Source organism: Neodiprion lecontei, chromosome 7, assembly GCF_021901455.1.
Source record: "Neodiprion lecontei isolate iyNeoLeco1 chromosome 7, iyNeoLeco1.1, whole genome shotgun sequence".
NCBI classification, from domain to species: Eukaryota; Metazoa; Arthropoda; class Insecta; order Hymenoptera; family Diprionidae; genus Neodiprion; species Neodiprion lecontei.
In genome coordinates this window covers 26,224,289-26,240,740 of record NC_060266.1, presented here as the reverse complement: position 1 = coordinate 26,240,740, position 16,452 = coordinate 26,224,289, and the positions used below count along the sequence as shown (strand labels likewise).

General features: G+C 38.2%; 2 protein-coding genes across 5 annotated transcripts in view; one reads left to right on the top strand and one right to left on the bottom strand.

Annotated features, from left to right (window-relative positions):
* The window catches only part of LOC124295596, a 110,645-nt gene extending 109,096 nt beyond the window's left edge, over nucleotides 1–1,549 (top strand). For all 4 annotated transcript variants that reach the window (XR_006905487.1, XR_006905488.1, XM_046746073.1 and 1 more), the window contains one exon: nucleotides 1,069–1,549. Coding sequence is in view for 2 of the 4 variants with exons in the window: in XM_046746073.1 (XP_046602029.1) it covers nucleotides 1,069–1,174 (106 nt within the window). In the remaining 2 variants the exon portion in view is untranslated. The remainder of the gene's footprint in view (nucleotides 1–1,068) is intronic.
* A 6,619-nt stretch (nucleotides 1,550–8,168) lies between these two features.
* LOC107223085 (poly(A) polymerase type 3) lies at nucleotides 8,169–15,355 on the bottom strand. Its single transcript, XM_015662662.2, has 12 exons — nucleotides 14,881–15,355; nucleotides 14,361–14,592; nucleotides 13,964–14,207; nucleotides 13,761–13,865; nucleotides 13,538–13,688; nucleotides 13,236–13,447; nucleotides 12,634–12,931; nucleotides 12,296–12,472; nucleotides 12,089–12,210; nucleotides 11,832–12,005; nucleotides 11,639–11,740; nucleotides 8,169–11,183 (listed from the first exon to the last, which is right to left on the bottom strand). Exons 2-12 carry the CDS (start codon nucleotides 14,564–14,566, stop codon nucleotides 11,130–11,132), a joined length of 1,845 nt encoding a protein of 614 aa, XP_015518148.1. The 5' UTR covers nucleotides 14,567–14,592; nucleotides 14,881–15,355; the 3' UTR covers nucleotides 8,169–11,129.
* Nucleotides 15,356–16,452: the final 1,097 nt, after the last annotated feature.

The window sequence follows — 16,452 nt, the reverse complement described above, 5'->3', positions numbered from 1 at the left end:
GAGAGCTAGCTGCGCGGTTAAGTGGCTCGAGTCATGGGTTTCAAAGTACATTGATAACTGAAGTAGGTAATTTTCCTAGCATCAAAACTTTCTCTCACATTTTGCTCGCGTCATTTTCTTTCGCTACCTACGGAGCTAAATCTTTTCGGTATTATAGGACAAGGCTGCTCTGCGGTTACGAGACCACAAACCTATTAGAGTTGATCAAGTTTCCGGCACATTGCGAGTCCGGCCTTATGTTTCAGTTCTTGCGTTAAGCAGCCCGCAAGCTTTGAGCCAACGCCAGGCATTGTGCTTGCCCCATTAATCAAACCAAGTTTCTGTACAGGTATACTCTTAGACTTTTCTCTCGTCTAAGACTTCGATCTTTGTTTATTCCGCGAATCACCCGACGTGGATCGATATATTAGACTCGAAGTGCCCGCCGGCACTGCGATAGAGGAAATAATAAAATACGACAGCTTTCATCGCGTAGTAACCACCCAGGATTATTTTTTCTTCCTTTTTTTTTTTGTGACGATAATTCTAAGAATTACTGCGTGAATGCCTGCACGTTTTCTAAACATTTGAGGTGCGTGGCGCTGTTTATCGACACCTCGATAATTAATTCCTGTACTTTATCGTTGTTCCATGGTAAAAATCTTCAGATGACGATCAGCATCTGTTACAAGTGTCCTAAATATCTCGTTTGCTTTTATCGTACCTATAAAAATTGACCCTGGATCAGATGACGTGTATTACCTCGCACAGTACGTGAAGCGTATCGATTTCTAAACACCGCGGTTTTGAGGCCCATTTTGTCCTCTCCAAACACACAATTTATCCCTGTACCATTGCTTCTTCACAGACGTATGCGATACTAGATTCCTCTGTGATATTCAAAGCTTCTCTTTCTCAGACTCCCAATAAGACACAATCGACTAACGGTCGAGAATGAGTTGTCATTGATATACCATACTTGGAGGACGATTTGTCACTCGCCTGTTTTCTTTTTGCAAACTCTATCCACTTTCGAATCAAAGTCACGTTAACAATACTAACAGTGTACCTCACTTTTTTATATTACAGACAAACCTATCAGCCACTCGTTTTATGGAGGATGAGGATATCAGAATACATAGTACACGGTGAACGTACGAACAACGACGCTGGACGCTGTGGCTCGGAAAACTAGTGATCTTCGGTAAAATTGTGTGAGATCTGTATGTATGTATGTATGTATACAGTTATGTGTGTGTGTTTCGTTTATTATGCCTAGTACATACATGGCCGAGAGACCATGAGTTGTACAAAACAATTCATAGAGTGAAAAATAGTATGTATTATGAAAATGAAATACAACACAACATGAAAACGAAATAAAAGATAGTACCAATCTGTTTGCATGATAAGGTGCAGATTTACATGTAGTGCGGATATGCATATAATATATACTGATAATTGTGCATGATTTTAATATTGTTACTGTAATTTGTGAAATTACTTTGTTGATTACAGTATTTAATGAGTAACGCAGATGTACACTACTTTTTTTCTCGAGTAACTTTCTCTCATTTTCCGAAATAAAGGTTTGTTCTGCCAAAGTATGCTGTAATTATTGCTATTTATAGAATTGGAATACAAGTTACAAATGAAATACGAAAACGCAATTATTTTGAGTGATCCAGCCTCTTGTCTCTTAGCAGTAATATCAGCTTCAAAAGAAGTAGGGCTAACCCCTTTATATTATTGGCAAAAATTTTCGCGATGTTGAAGAGTGCTGAAACGGAATACTTGTGCCACTATTCCGACGTAATTTTGCGAGAGAAATCAATTGGGCGCAGTCCCAAAAAGCTGCGATTATTGTATAAAAAGTTACAGCCGAAAAACGAAAACCTGTGTTTTCGACATTTTTCAGCAGGTGCTTTTTCCTTCGCCATTTCTCTCCTGTTGATCCCACGCTCTTTTCGCTGCGTTTTCTGAGTTCCTGAGGGTCCAATTAGTCAGGAAAAGGTAACACAAATCGAATCGGAGACCCTAAATTTTTGGTCAAAAAATGAAGAAAAAGTAAGGCTAACCCCTTTGCATTTTTTGCGAAAATTTTCGGAATTTTGAAAAGTGCCGGAATAAATTCTTTCTTGCCCTATTCCGACGTAATTTTGCGAGAGAAATCGATTGGGCGCAGTCCTAATGAGCTGCGATTATTGTATAAAAAGTTACAGCCAGAAAACGCAAACCTGTGTTTTCGACATTTTTCAGCAGGTGCTTTTTTCTTCGCCATTTCTCTCCTGTTGATCCCACGCTCTTTTCGCTGCGTTTTCTGAGTTCCTGAGGGTCCAATTAGTCAGGAAAAGGTAAGACAAATCGAATCGGAGACCCAAAATTTTTGATCAAAAAATGAAGAAAAAGTAAGGCTAACCCCTTTGCATTTTTTGCGAAAATTTTCGGAATTTTGAAAAGTGCCGGAATAAATTCTTTCTTGCCCTATTCCGACGTAATTTTGCGAGAGAAATCGATTGGGTGCAGTCCCAATGAGCTGCGATTATTGTATAAAAAGTTACAGCCAGAAAACGAAAACCTGTGTTTTCGACATTTTTCAGCAGGTGCTTTTTCCTTCGCCATTTCTCTCCTGTTGATCCCACGCTCTTTTCGCCGCGTTTTCTGAGTTCCTGAGGGTCCAATTAGTCAGGAAAAGGTCGTAGAAATCGAATCGGAGACCCAAAATTTTTGGTCGAAAAATGAAGAAAAAGTAAGGCTAACCCCTTTGCATTTTTTGCGAAAATTTTCGGAATTTTGAAAAGTGCCGGAATAAATTCTTTCTTGCCCTATTCCGACGTAATTTTGCGAGAGAAATCGATTGGGCGCAGACCCAATGAGCTGCGATTATTGTATGAAAAGTTACAGCCAGAAAACGAAAACCTGTGTTTTCGACATTTTTCAGCAGGTGCTTTTTCCTTCGCCATTTCTCTCCTGTTGATCCCACGCTCTTTTCGCTGCGTTTTCTGAGTTCCTGAGGGTCCAATTAGTCAGGAAAAGGTAACACAAATCAAATCGGAGACCCAAAATTTTTGGTCAAAAAATGAAGAAAAAGTAAGGCTAACCCCTTTGCATTTTTTGCGAAAATTTTCGGAATTTTGAAAAGTGCCGGAATAAATTCTTTCTTGCCCTATTCCGACGTAATTTTGCGAGAGAAATCGATTGGGCGCAGTCCCAATGAGCTGCGATTATTGTATAAAAAGTAACAGCCAGAAAACGAAAACCTGTGTTTTCGACATTTTTCAGCAGGTGCTTTTTCCTTCGCCATTTCTCTCCTGTTGATCCCACGCTCTTTTCGCTGCGTTTTCTGAGTTCCTGAGGGTCCAATTAGTCAGGAAAAGGTAACACAAATCGAATCGGAGACCCTAAATTTTTGGTCAAAAAATGAAGAAAAAGTAAGGCTAACCCCTTTGCATTTTTTGCGAAAATTTTCGGAATTTTGAAAAGTGCCGGAATAAATTCTTTCTTGCCCTATTCCGACGTAATTTTGCGAGAGAAATCGATTGGGCGCAGACCCAATGAGCTGCGATTATTGTATAAAAAGTTACAGCCAGAAAACGCAAACCTGTGTTTTCGACATTTTTCAGCAGGTGCTTTTTTCTTCGCCATTTCTCTCCTGTTGATCCCACGCTCTTTTCGCCGCGTTTTCTGAGTTCCTGAGGGTCCAATTAGTCAGGAAAAGGTCGTAGAAATCGAATCGGAGACCCAAAATTTTTGGTCGAAAAATGAAGAAAAAGTAAGGCTAACCCCTTTGCATTTTTTGCGAAAATTTTCAGAATTTTGAAAAGTGCCGGAATAAATTCTTTCTTGCCCTATTCCGACGTAATTTTGCGAGAGAAATCGATTGGGCGCAGACCCAATGAGCTGCGATTATTGTATAAAAAGTTACAGCCAGAAAACGCAAACCTGTGTTTTCGACATTTTTCAGCAGGTGCTTTTTTCTTCGCCATTTCTCTCCTGTTGATCCCACGCTCTTTTCGCTGCGTTTTCTGAGTTCCTGAGGGTCCAATTAGTCAGGAAAAGGTCGTACAAATCGAATCGGAGACCCAAAATTTTTGGTCGAAAAATGAAGAAAAAGTAAGGCTAACCCCTTTGCATTTTTTGCGAAAATTTTCGGAATTTTGAAAAGTGCCGGAATAAATTCTTTCTTGCCCTATTCCGACGTAATTTTGCGAGAGAAATCGATTGGGCGCAGTCCCAATGAGCTGCGATCATTGTATAAAAAGTAACAGCCAGAAAACGAAAACCTGTGTTTTCGACATTTTTCAGCAGGTGCTTTTTCCTTCGCCATTTCTCTCCTGTTGATCCCACGCTCTTTTCGCTGCGTTTTCTGAGTTCCTGAGGGTCCAATTAGTCAGGAAAAGGTAACACAAATCGAATCGGAGACCCAAAATTTTTGGTCAAAAAATGAAGAAAAAGTAAGGCTAACCCCTTTGCATTTTTTGCGAAAATTTTCGGAATTTTGAAAAGTGCCGGAATAAATTCTTTCTTGCCCTATTCCGACGTAATTTTGCGAGAGAAATCGATTGGGCGCAGTCCTAATGAGCTGCGATTATTGTATAAAAAGTTACAGCCAGAAAACGCAAACCTGTGTTTTCGACATTTTTCAGCAGGTGCTTTTTTCTTCGCCATTTCTCTCCTGTTGATCCCACGCTCTTTTCGCTGCGTTTTCTGAGTTCCTGAGGGTCCAATTAGTCAGGAAAAGGTAAGACAAATCGAATCGGAGACCCAAAATTTTTGATCAAAAAATGAAGAAAAAGTAAGGCTAACCCCTTTGCATTTTTTGCGAAAATTTTCGGAATTTTGAAAAGTGCCGGAATAAATTCTTTCTTGCCCTATTCCGACGTAATTTTGCGAGAGAAATCGATTGGGTGCAGTCCCAATGAGCTGCGATTATTGTATAAAAAGTTACAGCCAGAAAACGAAAACCTGTGTTTTCGACATTTTTCAGCAGGTGCTTTTTCCTTCGCCATTTCTCTCCTGTTGATCCCACGCTCTTTTCGCTGCGTTTTCTGAGTTCCTGAGGGTCCAAGTAGTCAGGAAAAGGTCGTAGAAATCGAATCGGAGACCCAAAATTTTTGGTCGAAAAATGAAGAAAAAGTAAGGCTAACCCCTTTGCATTTTTTGCGAAAATTTTCGGAATTTTGAAAAGTGCCGGAATAAATTCTTTCTTGCCCTATTCCGACGTAATTTTGCGAGAGAAATCGATTGGGTGCAGTCCCAATGAGCTGCGATTATTGTATAAAAAGTTACAGCCAGAAAACGAAAACCTGTGTTTTCGACATTTTTCAGCAGGTGCTTTTTCCTTCGCCATTTCTCTCCTGTTGATCCCACGCTCTTTTCGCTGCGTTTTCTGAGTTCCTGAGGGTCCAATTAGTCAGGAAAAGGTAAGACAAATCGAATCGGAGACCCAAAATTTTTGGTCAAAAAATGAAGAAAAAGTAAGGCTAACCCCTTTGCATTTTTTGCGAAAATTTTCGGAATTTTGAAACGTGCCGGAATAAATTCTTTCTTGCCCTATTCCGACGTAATTTTGCGAGAGAAATCGATTGGGCGCAGTCCTAATGAGCTGCGATTATTGTATAAAAAGTTACAGCCAGAAAACGCAAACCTGTGTTTTCGACATTTTTCAGCAGGTGCTTTTTTCTTCGCCATTTCTCTCCTGTTGATCCCACGCTCTTTTCGCTGCGTTTTCTGAGTTCCTGAGGGTCCAATTAGTCAGGAAAAGGTAAGACAAATCGAATCGGAGACCCAAAATTTTTGGTCAAAAAATGAAGAAAAAGTAAGGCTAACCCCTTTGCATTTTTTGCGAAAATTTTCGGAATTTTGAAAAGTGCCGGAATAAATTCTTTCTTGCCCTATTCCGACGTAATTTTGCGAGAGAAATCGATTGGGCGCAATCCCAATGAGCTGCGATTATTGTATAAAAAGTTACAGCCAGAAAACGAAAACCTGTGTTTTCGACATTTTTCAGCAGGTGCTTTTTCCTTCGCCATTTCTCTCCTGTTGATCCCACGCTCTTTTCGCTGCGTTTTCTGAGTTCCTGAGGGTCCAATTAGTCAGGAAAAGGTAAGACAAATCGAATCGGAGACCCAAAATTTTTGGTCAAAAAATGAAGAAAAAGTAAGGCTAACCCCTTTGCATTTTTTGCGAAAATTTTCGGAATTTTGAAAAGTGCCGGAATAAATTCTTTCTTGCCCTATTCCGACGTAATTTTGCGAGAGAAATCGATTGGGCGCAGACCCAATGAGCTGCGATTATTGTATAAAAAGTTACAGCCAGAAAACGAAAACCTGTGTTTTCGACATTTTTCAGCAGGTGCTTTTTTCTTCGCCATTTCTCTCCTGTTGATCCCACGCTCTTTTCGCTGCGTTTTCTGAGTTCCTGAGGGTCCAATTAGTCAGGAAAAGGTCGTACAAATCGAATCGGAGACCCAAAATTTTTGGTCAAAAAATGAAGAAAAAGTAAGGCTAACCCCTTTGCATTTTTTGCGAAAATTTTCGCGATTTTGAAAAGTGCTGGAATAGATGAATTGTGGCACTATTCCGACGTAATTTTGCGCGAGAAATCGATTAAACATAGTCCCAATACGCTTTGAAGAACGGAACCAGAGTTGTAGTGAAAACAACGAGAAAATTTGTGAATATTCCTTCAGCTGTTGGTCGACTGACGTTCTTCATGTCTCTTTCACATTTTCAGGGTTCCATAGGACGTCAATACCGCAAAAATAAGATTTACCATATGATCGACGAATGAAAAGTTACTCTTGTGTTTACTGTGGGTTTTAGAAAAGTTGGGGACTAAAAATCACAAAATCATAGTTGAAAGATTTAGTGTATCCAATATGCTTCAAACCGGACAAGTGTTCATATGTCAGTGTGTAGTAATCCAGCAAGTTGAGAAATAGTGACAAAGTGAAAGACACGAAAGAATGCAAAATTATGATGCATAATCACCTAAGAAATTTAATTTTTATATGAGGTAACAGGCATACAGTATGAAGCATTGTTCAAGCAGAATATGGAGTAAACTGTAGCACATGGTTATCATAATAGTTTGAACGTATAGCTCAATCTTCGGTCTATTCTTATGTACAACACACCTCTGTAGGATACAATATGTGACGATATTGCATTTAGTCTATTGTATGTATCTCATATTGAAATGAATAAAAAATTGATTTTTTATTGTTACACCCTCATATAGGTTCGTATATTTACATGTGTATTTCAGTGTGACATCAAGAATTAGAATAGAATATCTGTATACCATGTCAAAGAAACATTCGTCGATAGAATCTCTGCAGCATCTGAATAAACATTCGAATTTGCATGGAATTGATGATAATCACGTTTTTCGTCTCTTTTGCCTGCGATCCCAAATTTTCGCAAAATTATGTACGAATAATAGAGTGACAAGTACGTAGACTATAAAATCTAGTCAGTGATTATTTCAAAGGCGATTGAAAGTGCCTTATCTTAGGCAATCGAGCCTACAAATTTGTAAAGTGTAACAGATGTTCGCAAGTAGCAGTGAAAGGATCGCAGGAGCCAGCATCAGTTTCTCTGATTTACTTGGCACGATTCAGGAATTGCTGACAGCATATTACGTTCAAGGGGATGGAAATTTATTAAGAGATTTATATAAAAGAAAACGTATTTATTGTTCACCTGAGAAAGATACATAGTTTACAGACGATGTAAGATTATATATGGTAAACAATTGTGTCAGGTCATAGTTCAAAGATCTTGTCGCACTATAAGTATATTGAACCATGTATCCAGTCATAGTTACATGAAAAATTCAACCAGATGAATAAAGTGTAACCCTATGTAATTGTCACGATAAGCCGATAATGATCTATTGTGGCACAGATGCAACACACACATTTATACACGCATTCGCTCACTAGTATAAGTATAAACAAATATTATGTCACACACAAAAAGCATACCGCATCATTTAACCGTTTACAATGAATGTCAAAAAAGCATGTCGATAGATCGACAATCACATCGTTGACCAAAGATGAAAGGAAAATAGTGATAATAATTGTTCTATTCGTAACGCAATAGACAGAATTCGTGTCGTCAATAAAGTAATTCTTCCAATAATCTGCAATATAGAAACTCCGGAATGAAGACAATAAATAGAGTTACAAACTTTCATCAAGATCTACACGAATAATGTTCGGTTTAATAAAGCCATATCTCCAAGATATAAACATTGATTTGTTAAACCAGTTAAACACTTCTGTAAGTAATGTAATTTACATTCGATTTGTAAATAAACCAAATGTTATTCGTAGTGTTCGTTAACATTGCTGGAGAAGAGAAAATTCATACCGCTTACGAGAAACATTTTTTCATATAATTCCGTATGTTATTAAAAATATTATATATAAAAACCAAAACTAACATAACACATGGACTGTTTGAATTTTGAATTCGCATCAATGTCGCGGATGATGAATTATCAATATTTTATTATTATCATTACATTATTTATCATATATTTATTACTTACAGCAAGTTTCGTTTATCAATATTCTTCCCAATCCTTTTGCTCCGTACATACCCTCGATAATCTAAGAATAATCTAACGACAATATTCCTTCGGTCGTCCCGTGATCAGCGTACACGGAGCACTGTCATAGTTTCTTGCAGTGAAAAAGATAAGATATCCTGTAAACTCGACTAACTGAGAACTGCAAATTAATTTTATTGCTATTTCGATACAAATAATGGAATGTTAATTCGAATTCCCACACAAGTAGTATCGTATTGCCCTTGTAACTAATAGGATAGGTATGCATAGGAATTTGATTTGTATCAAACTACAAAAACTCGATTGGTCCGAATATGAAATAGAGTTCGCTTAGATCATAACAAATAAATTCATTCTCTCTCCACATTGCTGTATTATGTCTAGTGTTACGCGACAAAATTATTTTCGTTTGCTTGGATTTCGCGACAGAGAGACAAGTCGTACGGTTGAGGAGAGCAAGGACACCCATCGGATGATACCCTGACTCAAGTGAATGGAGAGAAAATAAATAAAAACAACGTAATAATAATAACAGTTACTAATTCCTCCCTTTAGCAAGATTTCTATCTAAATACCTACTATTTAATTAACTCGGAGATTTACTCGCAACAGTCAATTGAGTATGACGTTCCGATTCCATTCGGTTGAACTATGATGACGCCTAAAATTTTTACAGTATCATTTCTAATCATTTTCACTGATCATATATGTTCGACTTTTATTTGCTAAGGAGTACGTCTTCATTAGCATGTGTAGAATAAGAACATATTGCACTTGTTGTTAGATGCACCGTTTGTCGCGTGGTGATGCGATTGACGGGAAAAGAAATAGCAATATAAACAACTGCGTTTAATGTTCAAAATATTCCTAAAAAAAATTATCAACTCGTTTTTTCCAGCAAAACAAACATAAATTTCACGGTTTTATTCCCACAATTTCGTTAATGCCAAAGCTTCTCGAGGAGAAAATTGAATAAGAATATTCGCGTAAATTGTATCAAATATTGTGATCGAGCTTGAATTAAAAGAAAAAAGAAAAAAAAAAAGAAAGAAAAAAAAAGCTATACACCTTATAGTTTAACGGCAAGTGTACACGAATCTAGATTAAAGATGCTAGAGGAGAGTGGGAAACGAAATGAGCGGTGTAAAATGATAAAATAACATCTGATCCCACCATAGTAAGTTTCACGGCACTCGGGGAGTAAGATGTATTCTAAGACTATTTTTCATAGAAGACGTGTATGTGTAAAAAAAATAGCTTTGGGAGATAGAAAGCATACTTGTCGAGCCTGTATAACGACGAGTTTAAATAAATACTCAATAACTTCTGCAGCTCAACGGATAACTTTTATTTCGATAGTATAGACATATATTTACACAAACGTGCGTATCCCCGCTAAATAGAGATATATTCGTGGCACGTTAATATGAGTAACTAAACTTTGTTCATCAAGCAGCCCATACATAACACCAACAGAAATGTATATTGTTACTGGTTGAAAAAAATTACGGGAGATCGATATATAATGCCAAAGCAACTAAGTATAGAAAACGAGAAATAAGGATATCGATCGATAAAAGAAAACTGCCCTGAACTGTTACTTGGAGAAATAAAATCACCCCGCGAGCACCGTGCTACAGGATTCTATGATTTTGTAAAAATTAACTGAGGCTCATTCTCATAACATCTGAACAATCGCACATCATACATTTCTTAAAACACGTTCCTGTGATGCACAGTTCTTTCTTCTGTATCTTGGTAATCGAATTGCGTATCAACAGGAAACAAATTGCCTGATGAAAGGCAATTCACCGATCTATGATCGATGGTGCAATTCTGTACCGCTAAGTCCGTGCTCTACTTCTAACGCTAAAATTATCTTGATGAATTAAAATCGAACGAATAACCAATCAAAATAATCATCAACGGAGAGCAGTTATTGAACTAGATGGCCAATTTAACAGATGATCATGATTGACGATTCTGATTTTACAAACGGCAGTTGTTTACCCCCTGGCAAATTATTTTTCCTCAAATAGTCTTTTGTAACAGTACTCATAATTAGCAACGCTAATCCGACACGCTGACAATATGCCAAATAATGCGTTTAATCTTGATTATTTAATTTTTCACGTAAAAGGCCTGATAAATAACCGCCGTCACCCATTGATCGTGAACAAGTATATTCAAAATACTCGTGAAAAAAAGTTTAAAAAAAGTTTTAGAAAAAACAAATATGAGCAAGGCAGAAGACTACAAGAGAGAAATAAGATGTAAGGGGAAAACGTTATGTCACGTCCGTAACAAATATTAACCATCATTTGTGTTTCACCACTTTCACGTAGAATTTATACATTTACATTTAATACCGCTATTTTCGTAATAAATTGAAGTTTAGTAATAATAATCCGTTTGAGGGTCTTCCTTCTCCAGTAACCGGCGTTTTCTTTTACGAAACAAAGGACTCACATAACATGGGCAGTGGATCTTGGTGTGAGGAGTGCTTACATTCTAGACGATCCTGAGGACCATCTTTGGATTGGTGGATGATAACAACCGTGCAACGGTCAAGTGCACACAAATCCTTCTTGGACAACTGCTGCACCAGTGGTCGGTCTTTCCTAGAATGTAAAAAACACAAATATTCACTCACAGCACAACATACCTCGAATCATTAATTAACTGAGAAACGGGAAGCAATTTTAAACACCAAACTTTCAGTAAACTGCAGAGCAAATATTAACCTTTGGAGGGCCGTCCTGGCTCTTTTAGGAGTCAGCGGGTAACTCGGTCAGTCCACCGGACGTGTTGACTATTTATATACATAAGTCATACCTCTGAAAAATATCGAATTTCAAGGGAAAAACGCCGGCCCTCTAAAGGTTAAGTAACCAACGCCTGTACATTTTATATTTGATCTGTTACCTTGTCATTTCAGGGAGATGATAAGCGCGATTGCACTTCTCTTTGTTTTTTTTTTTTGTTTTACTTGACAGGAGAAAAATAAACCATCAACAAATATATGAAATTTTCCAAGCTAGCGTAAAGAGATTAATGTTATCATTTAATTTCTTACATCTTTTGCAGCTGTGGTATTGTCTTTATATTCGTCCAGGCTGAATCCAGAGTTACTGTCCTCACCGCACGACTGAACAACTACCAATGAACCATCTTCCGCCTAGGAAAAGAGTTATGAAACAACATTTAATTCCCAACTATGGACTCTGAAGGATAAACACATATTGAAGGTTTCACCCTTTTCAACTTACTTGTGTAATTTGATGCTCTGGGTCATGGACCTTCGGTTTCTTTCCATACTGATCCATATTGTCGGATCGTCTTTTTCTGGAAGAGATATCTGTACCTCCACTTGGCGAAACTGTTCCTCCTCCATTCCCGCTAGACCTTCCGTTAATGTGAGTAATTGTGGTGGAAGCGGAAGCCTGTTAACCCGTAAATTATGTGGTATTATGATATTGATTCTGGATTGTTTGCAAAATATGAAATGGAGCATTTCATTACGTACCTTACGTTCGCGCTTCACTAAACTGGGAGAAATGTATGTATGGAGTTCCTTGCGCTTCACGGGCTTTGCTTCGATCCACATTCCTTCCTTCAACATGTGAATTTGTTCTGCTTGTCTCTCGACTGAAATATGTTTTGAAAAAATAATTAATTTTAACGTAAACAGACACCTGTGTAAAATATCTCAACCGAGAAGATATATCTATACCTGAATCGGCGAAGGACTTGATATCGTAGGTAAGGTCAACCTTCAGGTTCTCACTTTTAGCAAATATTAAACCTATGAACCACATGGAACATTGCCGGTCGGTAGCGGGCTCCAATGGTGAGAATACCTCAGGATTGACATGGGCCAGGGTGATGTGTGGATTCCGCTCCAATGTACCTGTGAGACAGAGTTAGAATTTCACCATTTCAGCATCTGAGGATTATTATTATATTCACCCAAGAGTTCCGAGAAGAAATAGTACGGAGGAAAGAAAAGAATCACGGAATGAAAATGACGGGACTTTAAGTGTATACTGTTTAATTTATACAATATATTACCTATTAAATGTCGTATTTTTGATTCAACTAATCCACACCATTCAAGCTGATCTTCGGGCGTCAAACTGCTGGTCAACAGCACAATATAGTGTCTGTACTTCCCAAAGAAATTTGGGGGTTCAAACAGTTTATCCCATGTAGCTGTTCCATTCATAATTTCATCTGTTATGGCCAAACCCGACTTAAACTCTTGCTGCATAATTGTTCGTGTTGATGCGGAGACGTTGAACGTCGAATTTTGCTGCGGATATGCTGGGGTGATGATGGGCATTAAATGATATCTATCAGAGACATTAATCTGAAAACAGACATATAAATTTAAGCTGGGGTCTTAGGATAATAAATTTTTTTTATCCAAACTAATATTATCTACCGCGTGTCACACAAATACTCAGTTTGTCAACTCGGTTAAGTTGCATGGATAACAAGCACTTTTGAGTTTTTCGAAGTGAACAATTTCATGATGGAAATATTGGATTCGCATCTTGATACACTCAACCAAACAACAGATCCAATATATTTGTGTAGGAATTTATTTTAAATATAACGTCACTTTCTGTGACATAAGATACAACTGAACCTATTAGTCGAGCTCTACTTACTCTTGGATCCCAAACTGGAAAACTTAAATTGACGTTATCCGGCTGCTTCAGAAGGACGGGCTGCGGCCATTTCCACTGGGAGAATACGAGGAAAAATTTATGTACGAGCGTAGCAGGAACTGCATTTGGATACAATTGGCAAGTTCGAGCGACAAGCATTGCCCAAGAAACACCACCAAGGTAGCCTAAGACGTTGCTGTATATTCCGTGTTCTGAAAAATATATTTATTGTAAGGATCATGTCACAGATGGCATTAACAACGTATCGGTCGACAAGATATATATTACTTCAAATATCTTACTTTTAGCCCAAAGTTTTATTGCCCTAAGTGCAAGTCGAAAATTATCAATATTAGGTACCAGACGTAATATTTCATCGGTCACTCGACACCCGTTCAAACTTCGTACGCATTTTTGATCAAGATTCTTCAGCAGCATATCGTCTTTGAGATCCTAAAAATTTCATTAATTAGAGTAATTCATTCGGAAGTTTAAAAATTTTTATGAGCACAGCTCAAAGCTTACCATTGTATCAGGGATTTCCTTTAGCGCTAGTCTGGCAAACAGCATATCAATTTCTATACTGTCGAACTTCATTTTAATAACGGGTACAAAGGCTTCCTCCACTGCCTAAAAATGAGAGTGCGTTATAAAATGACGAAAAGTTGTTATAATCGAAGATGCTCCACTTTAAAGCAAAATACTTCTTTCCCAATCTTATGACTTACCCTCAAATCTGAAACCTCTGCTTGCTGTTTCAGCAATTCAAAGAAAGACGTGAAGTAATCCGATCTATGTATGTGCCGCGGGACGACACAGAGCGCATCTATGTCAGCACCTCTGTGATGAACACCTAATCTATACGATCCGAACGTGTAAATTTTGCCACCAACTTGTTCGGCAACATTTGGAGGCATGTTTCTAGCCACACTTGTGTCCCTAATCCATTGCTTGACCAAGCTATTCAGTTTGCTACGCGATAAGTACAGAAATAATACAAGTGAACACAAAATCAATGATTAACGTTGAATACAGTTTTTTAATATCAGAAAGTTACGTTAAATAAACCAATCCGGCAAAGGTAACGTTAAATTGACTGAAAGATAAGATCTAGCGATAACAAACCTTAGGATTTCCATTCTGTGATTAAGCTCCTTGTCAGACTCAAATACATTGTAAGGCTTGAGAGCTTCATGAAGTTCGTTAGTCCTCAGGTAATCGCTGGGTTTTGGTCCCGCTAAGGTAATGGCAGATGTCATACCCAAAGTGCGAAGATTCTGTGCTGTCGAACCACCACCCTTCGCAGACTTATTACCTTGTGCCGGCCACATCGCGGCTTTTGACTATGCGTTTCTTTCTAAAAAGGAGATTGTAAATTAAGTAAAAGAAAAGTCTATCTATTGATTTGGGAGATTAACTTTCGGATCAGTTTTCTATCGTTTGATCGTTGAAAATTAAATTGGGTGAAGTTCAGGTACGGTATACAGATACAATCTGTGCACAAAAATTATATTTATAGAATATGTTCCATGACAAATTCATAAGCGAATAAGTAAATAGTCTAGAAAATTTGAAAAAGAATAGAAGACAAGCTTAGACTAAAGTATGAGAATAAGTTTGATACGTGACTAATTGGAAATCTTACCTTTATGATTCTGTCAAAAATGCAATAACATGTTCAGAAGAGAACAGAGGTTTTTGCTCGAGATTGTCAGGTTATAAAAAGGAACAAAGACTCGTAGAACGAAAAAACATTCAGCACTCGTTATAGAACGTATCCGGGTTACTTTTCTGCGAGGGAAAATCACTTAAATTCACTATTATACACTGTGTGAACAGGTTTAGCCACGAGGTGATGCGAGACACTTGTAAACAATAGTTTTCAGCACACAAAAATATTATCAGTCAAATGAATACGGGTCCGTGATTTATAATGTTTCTTTTCGAATAGTTATTGCGTGTAAAGGTGTGAAATGTACATTGTATCAACACGGGGACACGATTCGTAATCACATCACAAAAAAAAAAATTGGCGATATCGTCAGATAAATTAAATAATTAAAGAAGGTTATTCGAAAATAACGAAACAACACGTACACCCCGCACCATGCCAGCTACAATACAATATGGCGTCGTGATAGCTCTGTATCGACCCTGCGACTCGTCGAGAAATGTCGCGCTGCAATAGTTTTCGATATATAGCCGTCGAGAGTGACGTTCGAGCCCAAGGATCGAAGCACGCGTCTTCGAAATGGAATACGAGGAATATGAGTAGCCGTGTACGTTATAGCACTGTTGTTGAAAATTTTTAAATATCGACAACTGACAAGTCTACTTACGCGGACGCGTCACAATTATTCAATACTTCGGAACACTGCCAATGTGCCTCACTGAGACGATTGACTTAAAATGACAAACTGACGTTGGACTTTCTATTTATGTCAGTCATAGTAGGGTAGGAGTGGGAGCAAATTTGGTTTAAGGGCAGGACAGGGAAACGAGAAAACCAATGGTTTTACGATTTCCGATCGGTGGGAATATTACGAGTCTTAGGATTGGTGGAGAAGCGGACGGGGGCGGCATCAAAGGCGGGGAAAGGATCGGGCAAATTTTTGGAATTGAAACAACAGAGGGGATCCTTTCGCAGTCACGTCGTCCTGCTGTGCGACCGAACGTTGCAATTGTTAGGCAAATATTAAGGAAATTTTCGAGCCTTTATTTTCTCCCACTAAAGGTATTTATTGTTCAATCGCGGAGACTCCCGAGTAAGCACATTGTCTCGCCACGTATAGGGTGATTGTACGCGCCGACCTGGCTGGGGTCATACTACCGGATTTAGTCATTTTACGAATGGTCTAGTCATAAACGCTAACGATACTCTAATTAGTTCGACGAATCTACCTACTTTAATGTAAATGTATTCGTGAAATGCCAGTCTATACCCTCGGCGGCTAGATACGTCTGTTCTTCGCAAACCAATGCATGCGTCCCATACCTACATCCGGTTCACCGGCGCCCCATTTGGCATTGGTGAATCATAGCTGTACCTGGACTGGTAAATTGTTACCTGAGTACAATTTACCTAATTCACCGGCGCCGTATTTGAAGCTGGTGAATTACCCTTCTTTCTTTTGAAAACCCCATCCACGAAACCCTGTTATAGATAAAAGTTTGAAAGGGTCCTTTGAATATTGATATCCTTTGGCTAATTATTTTT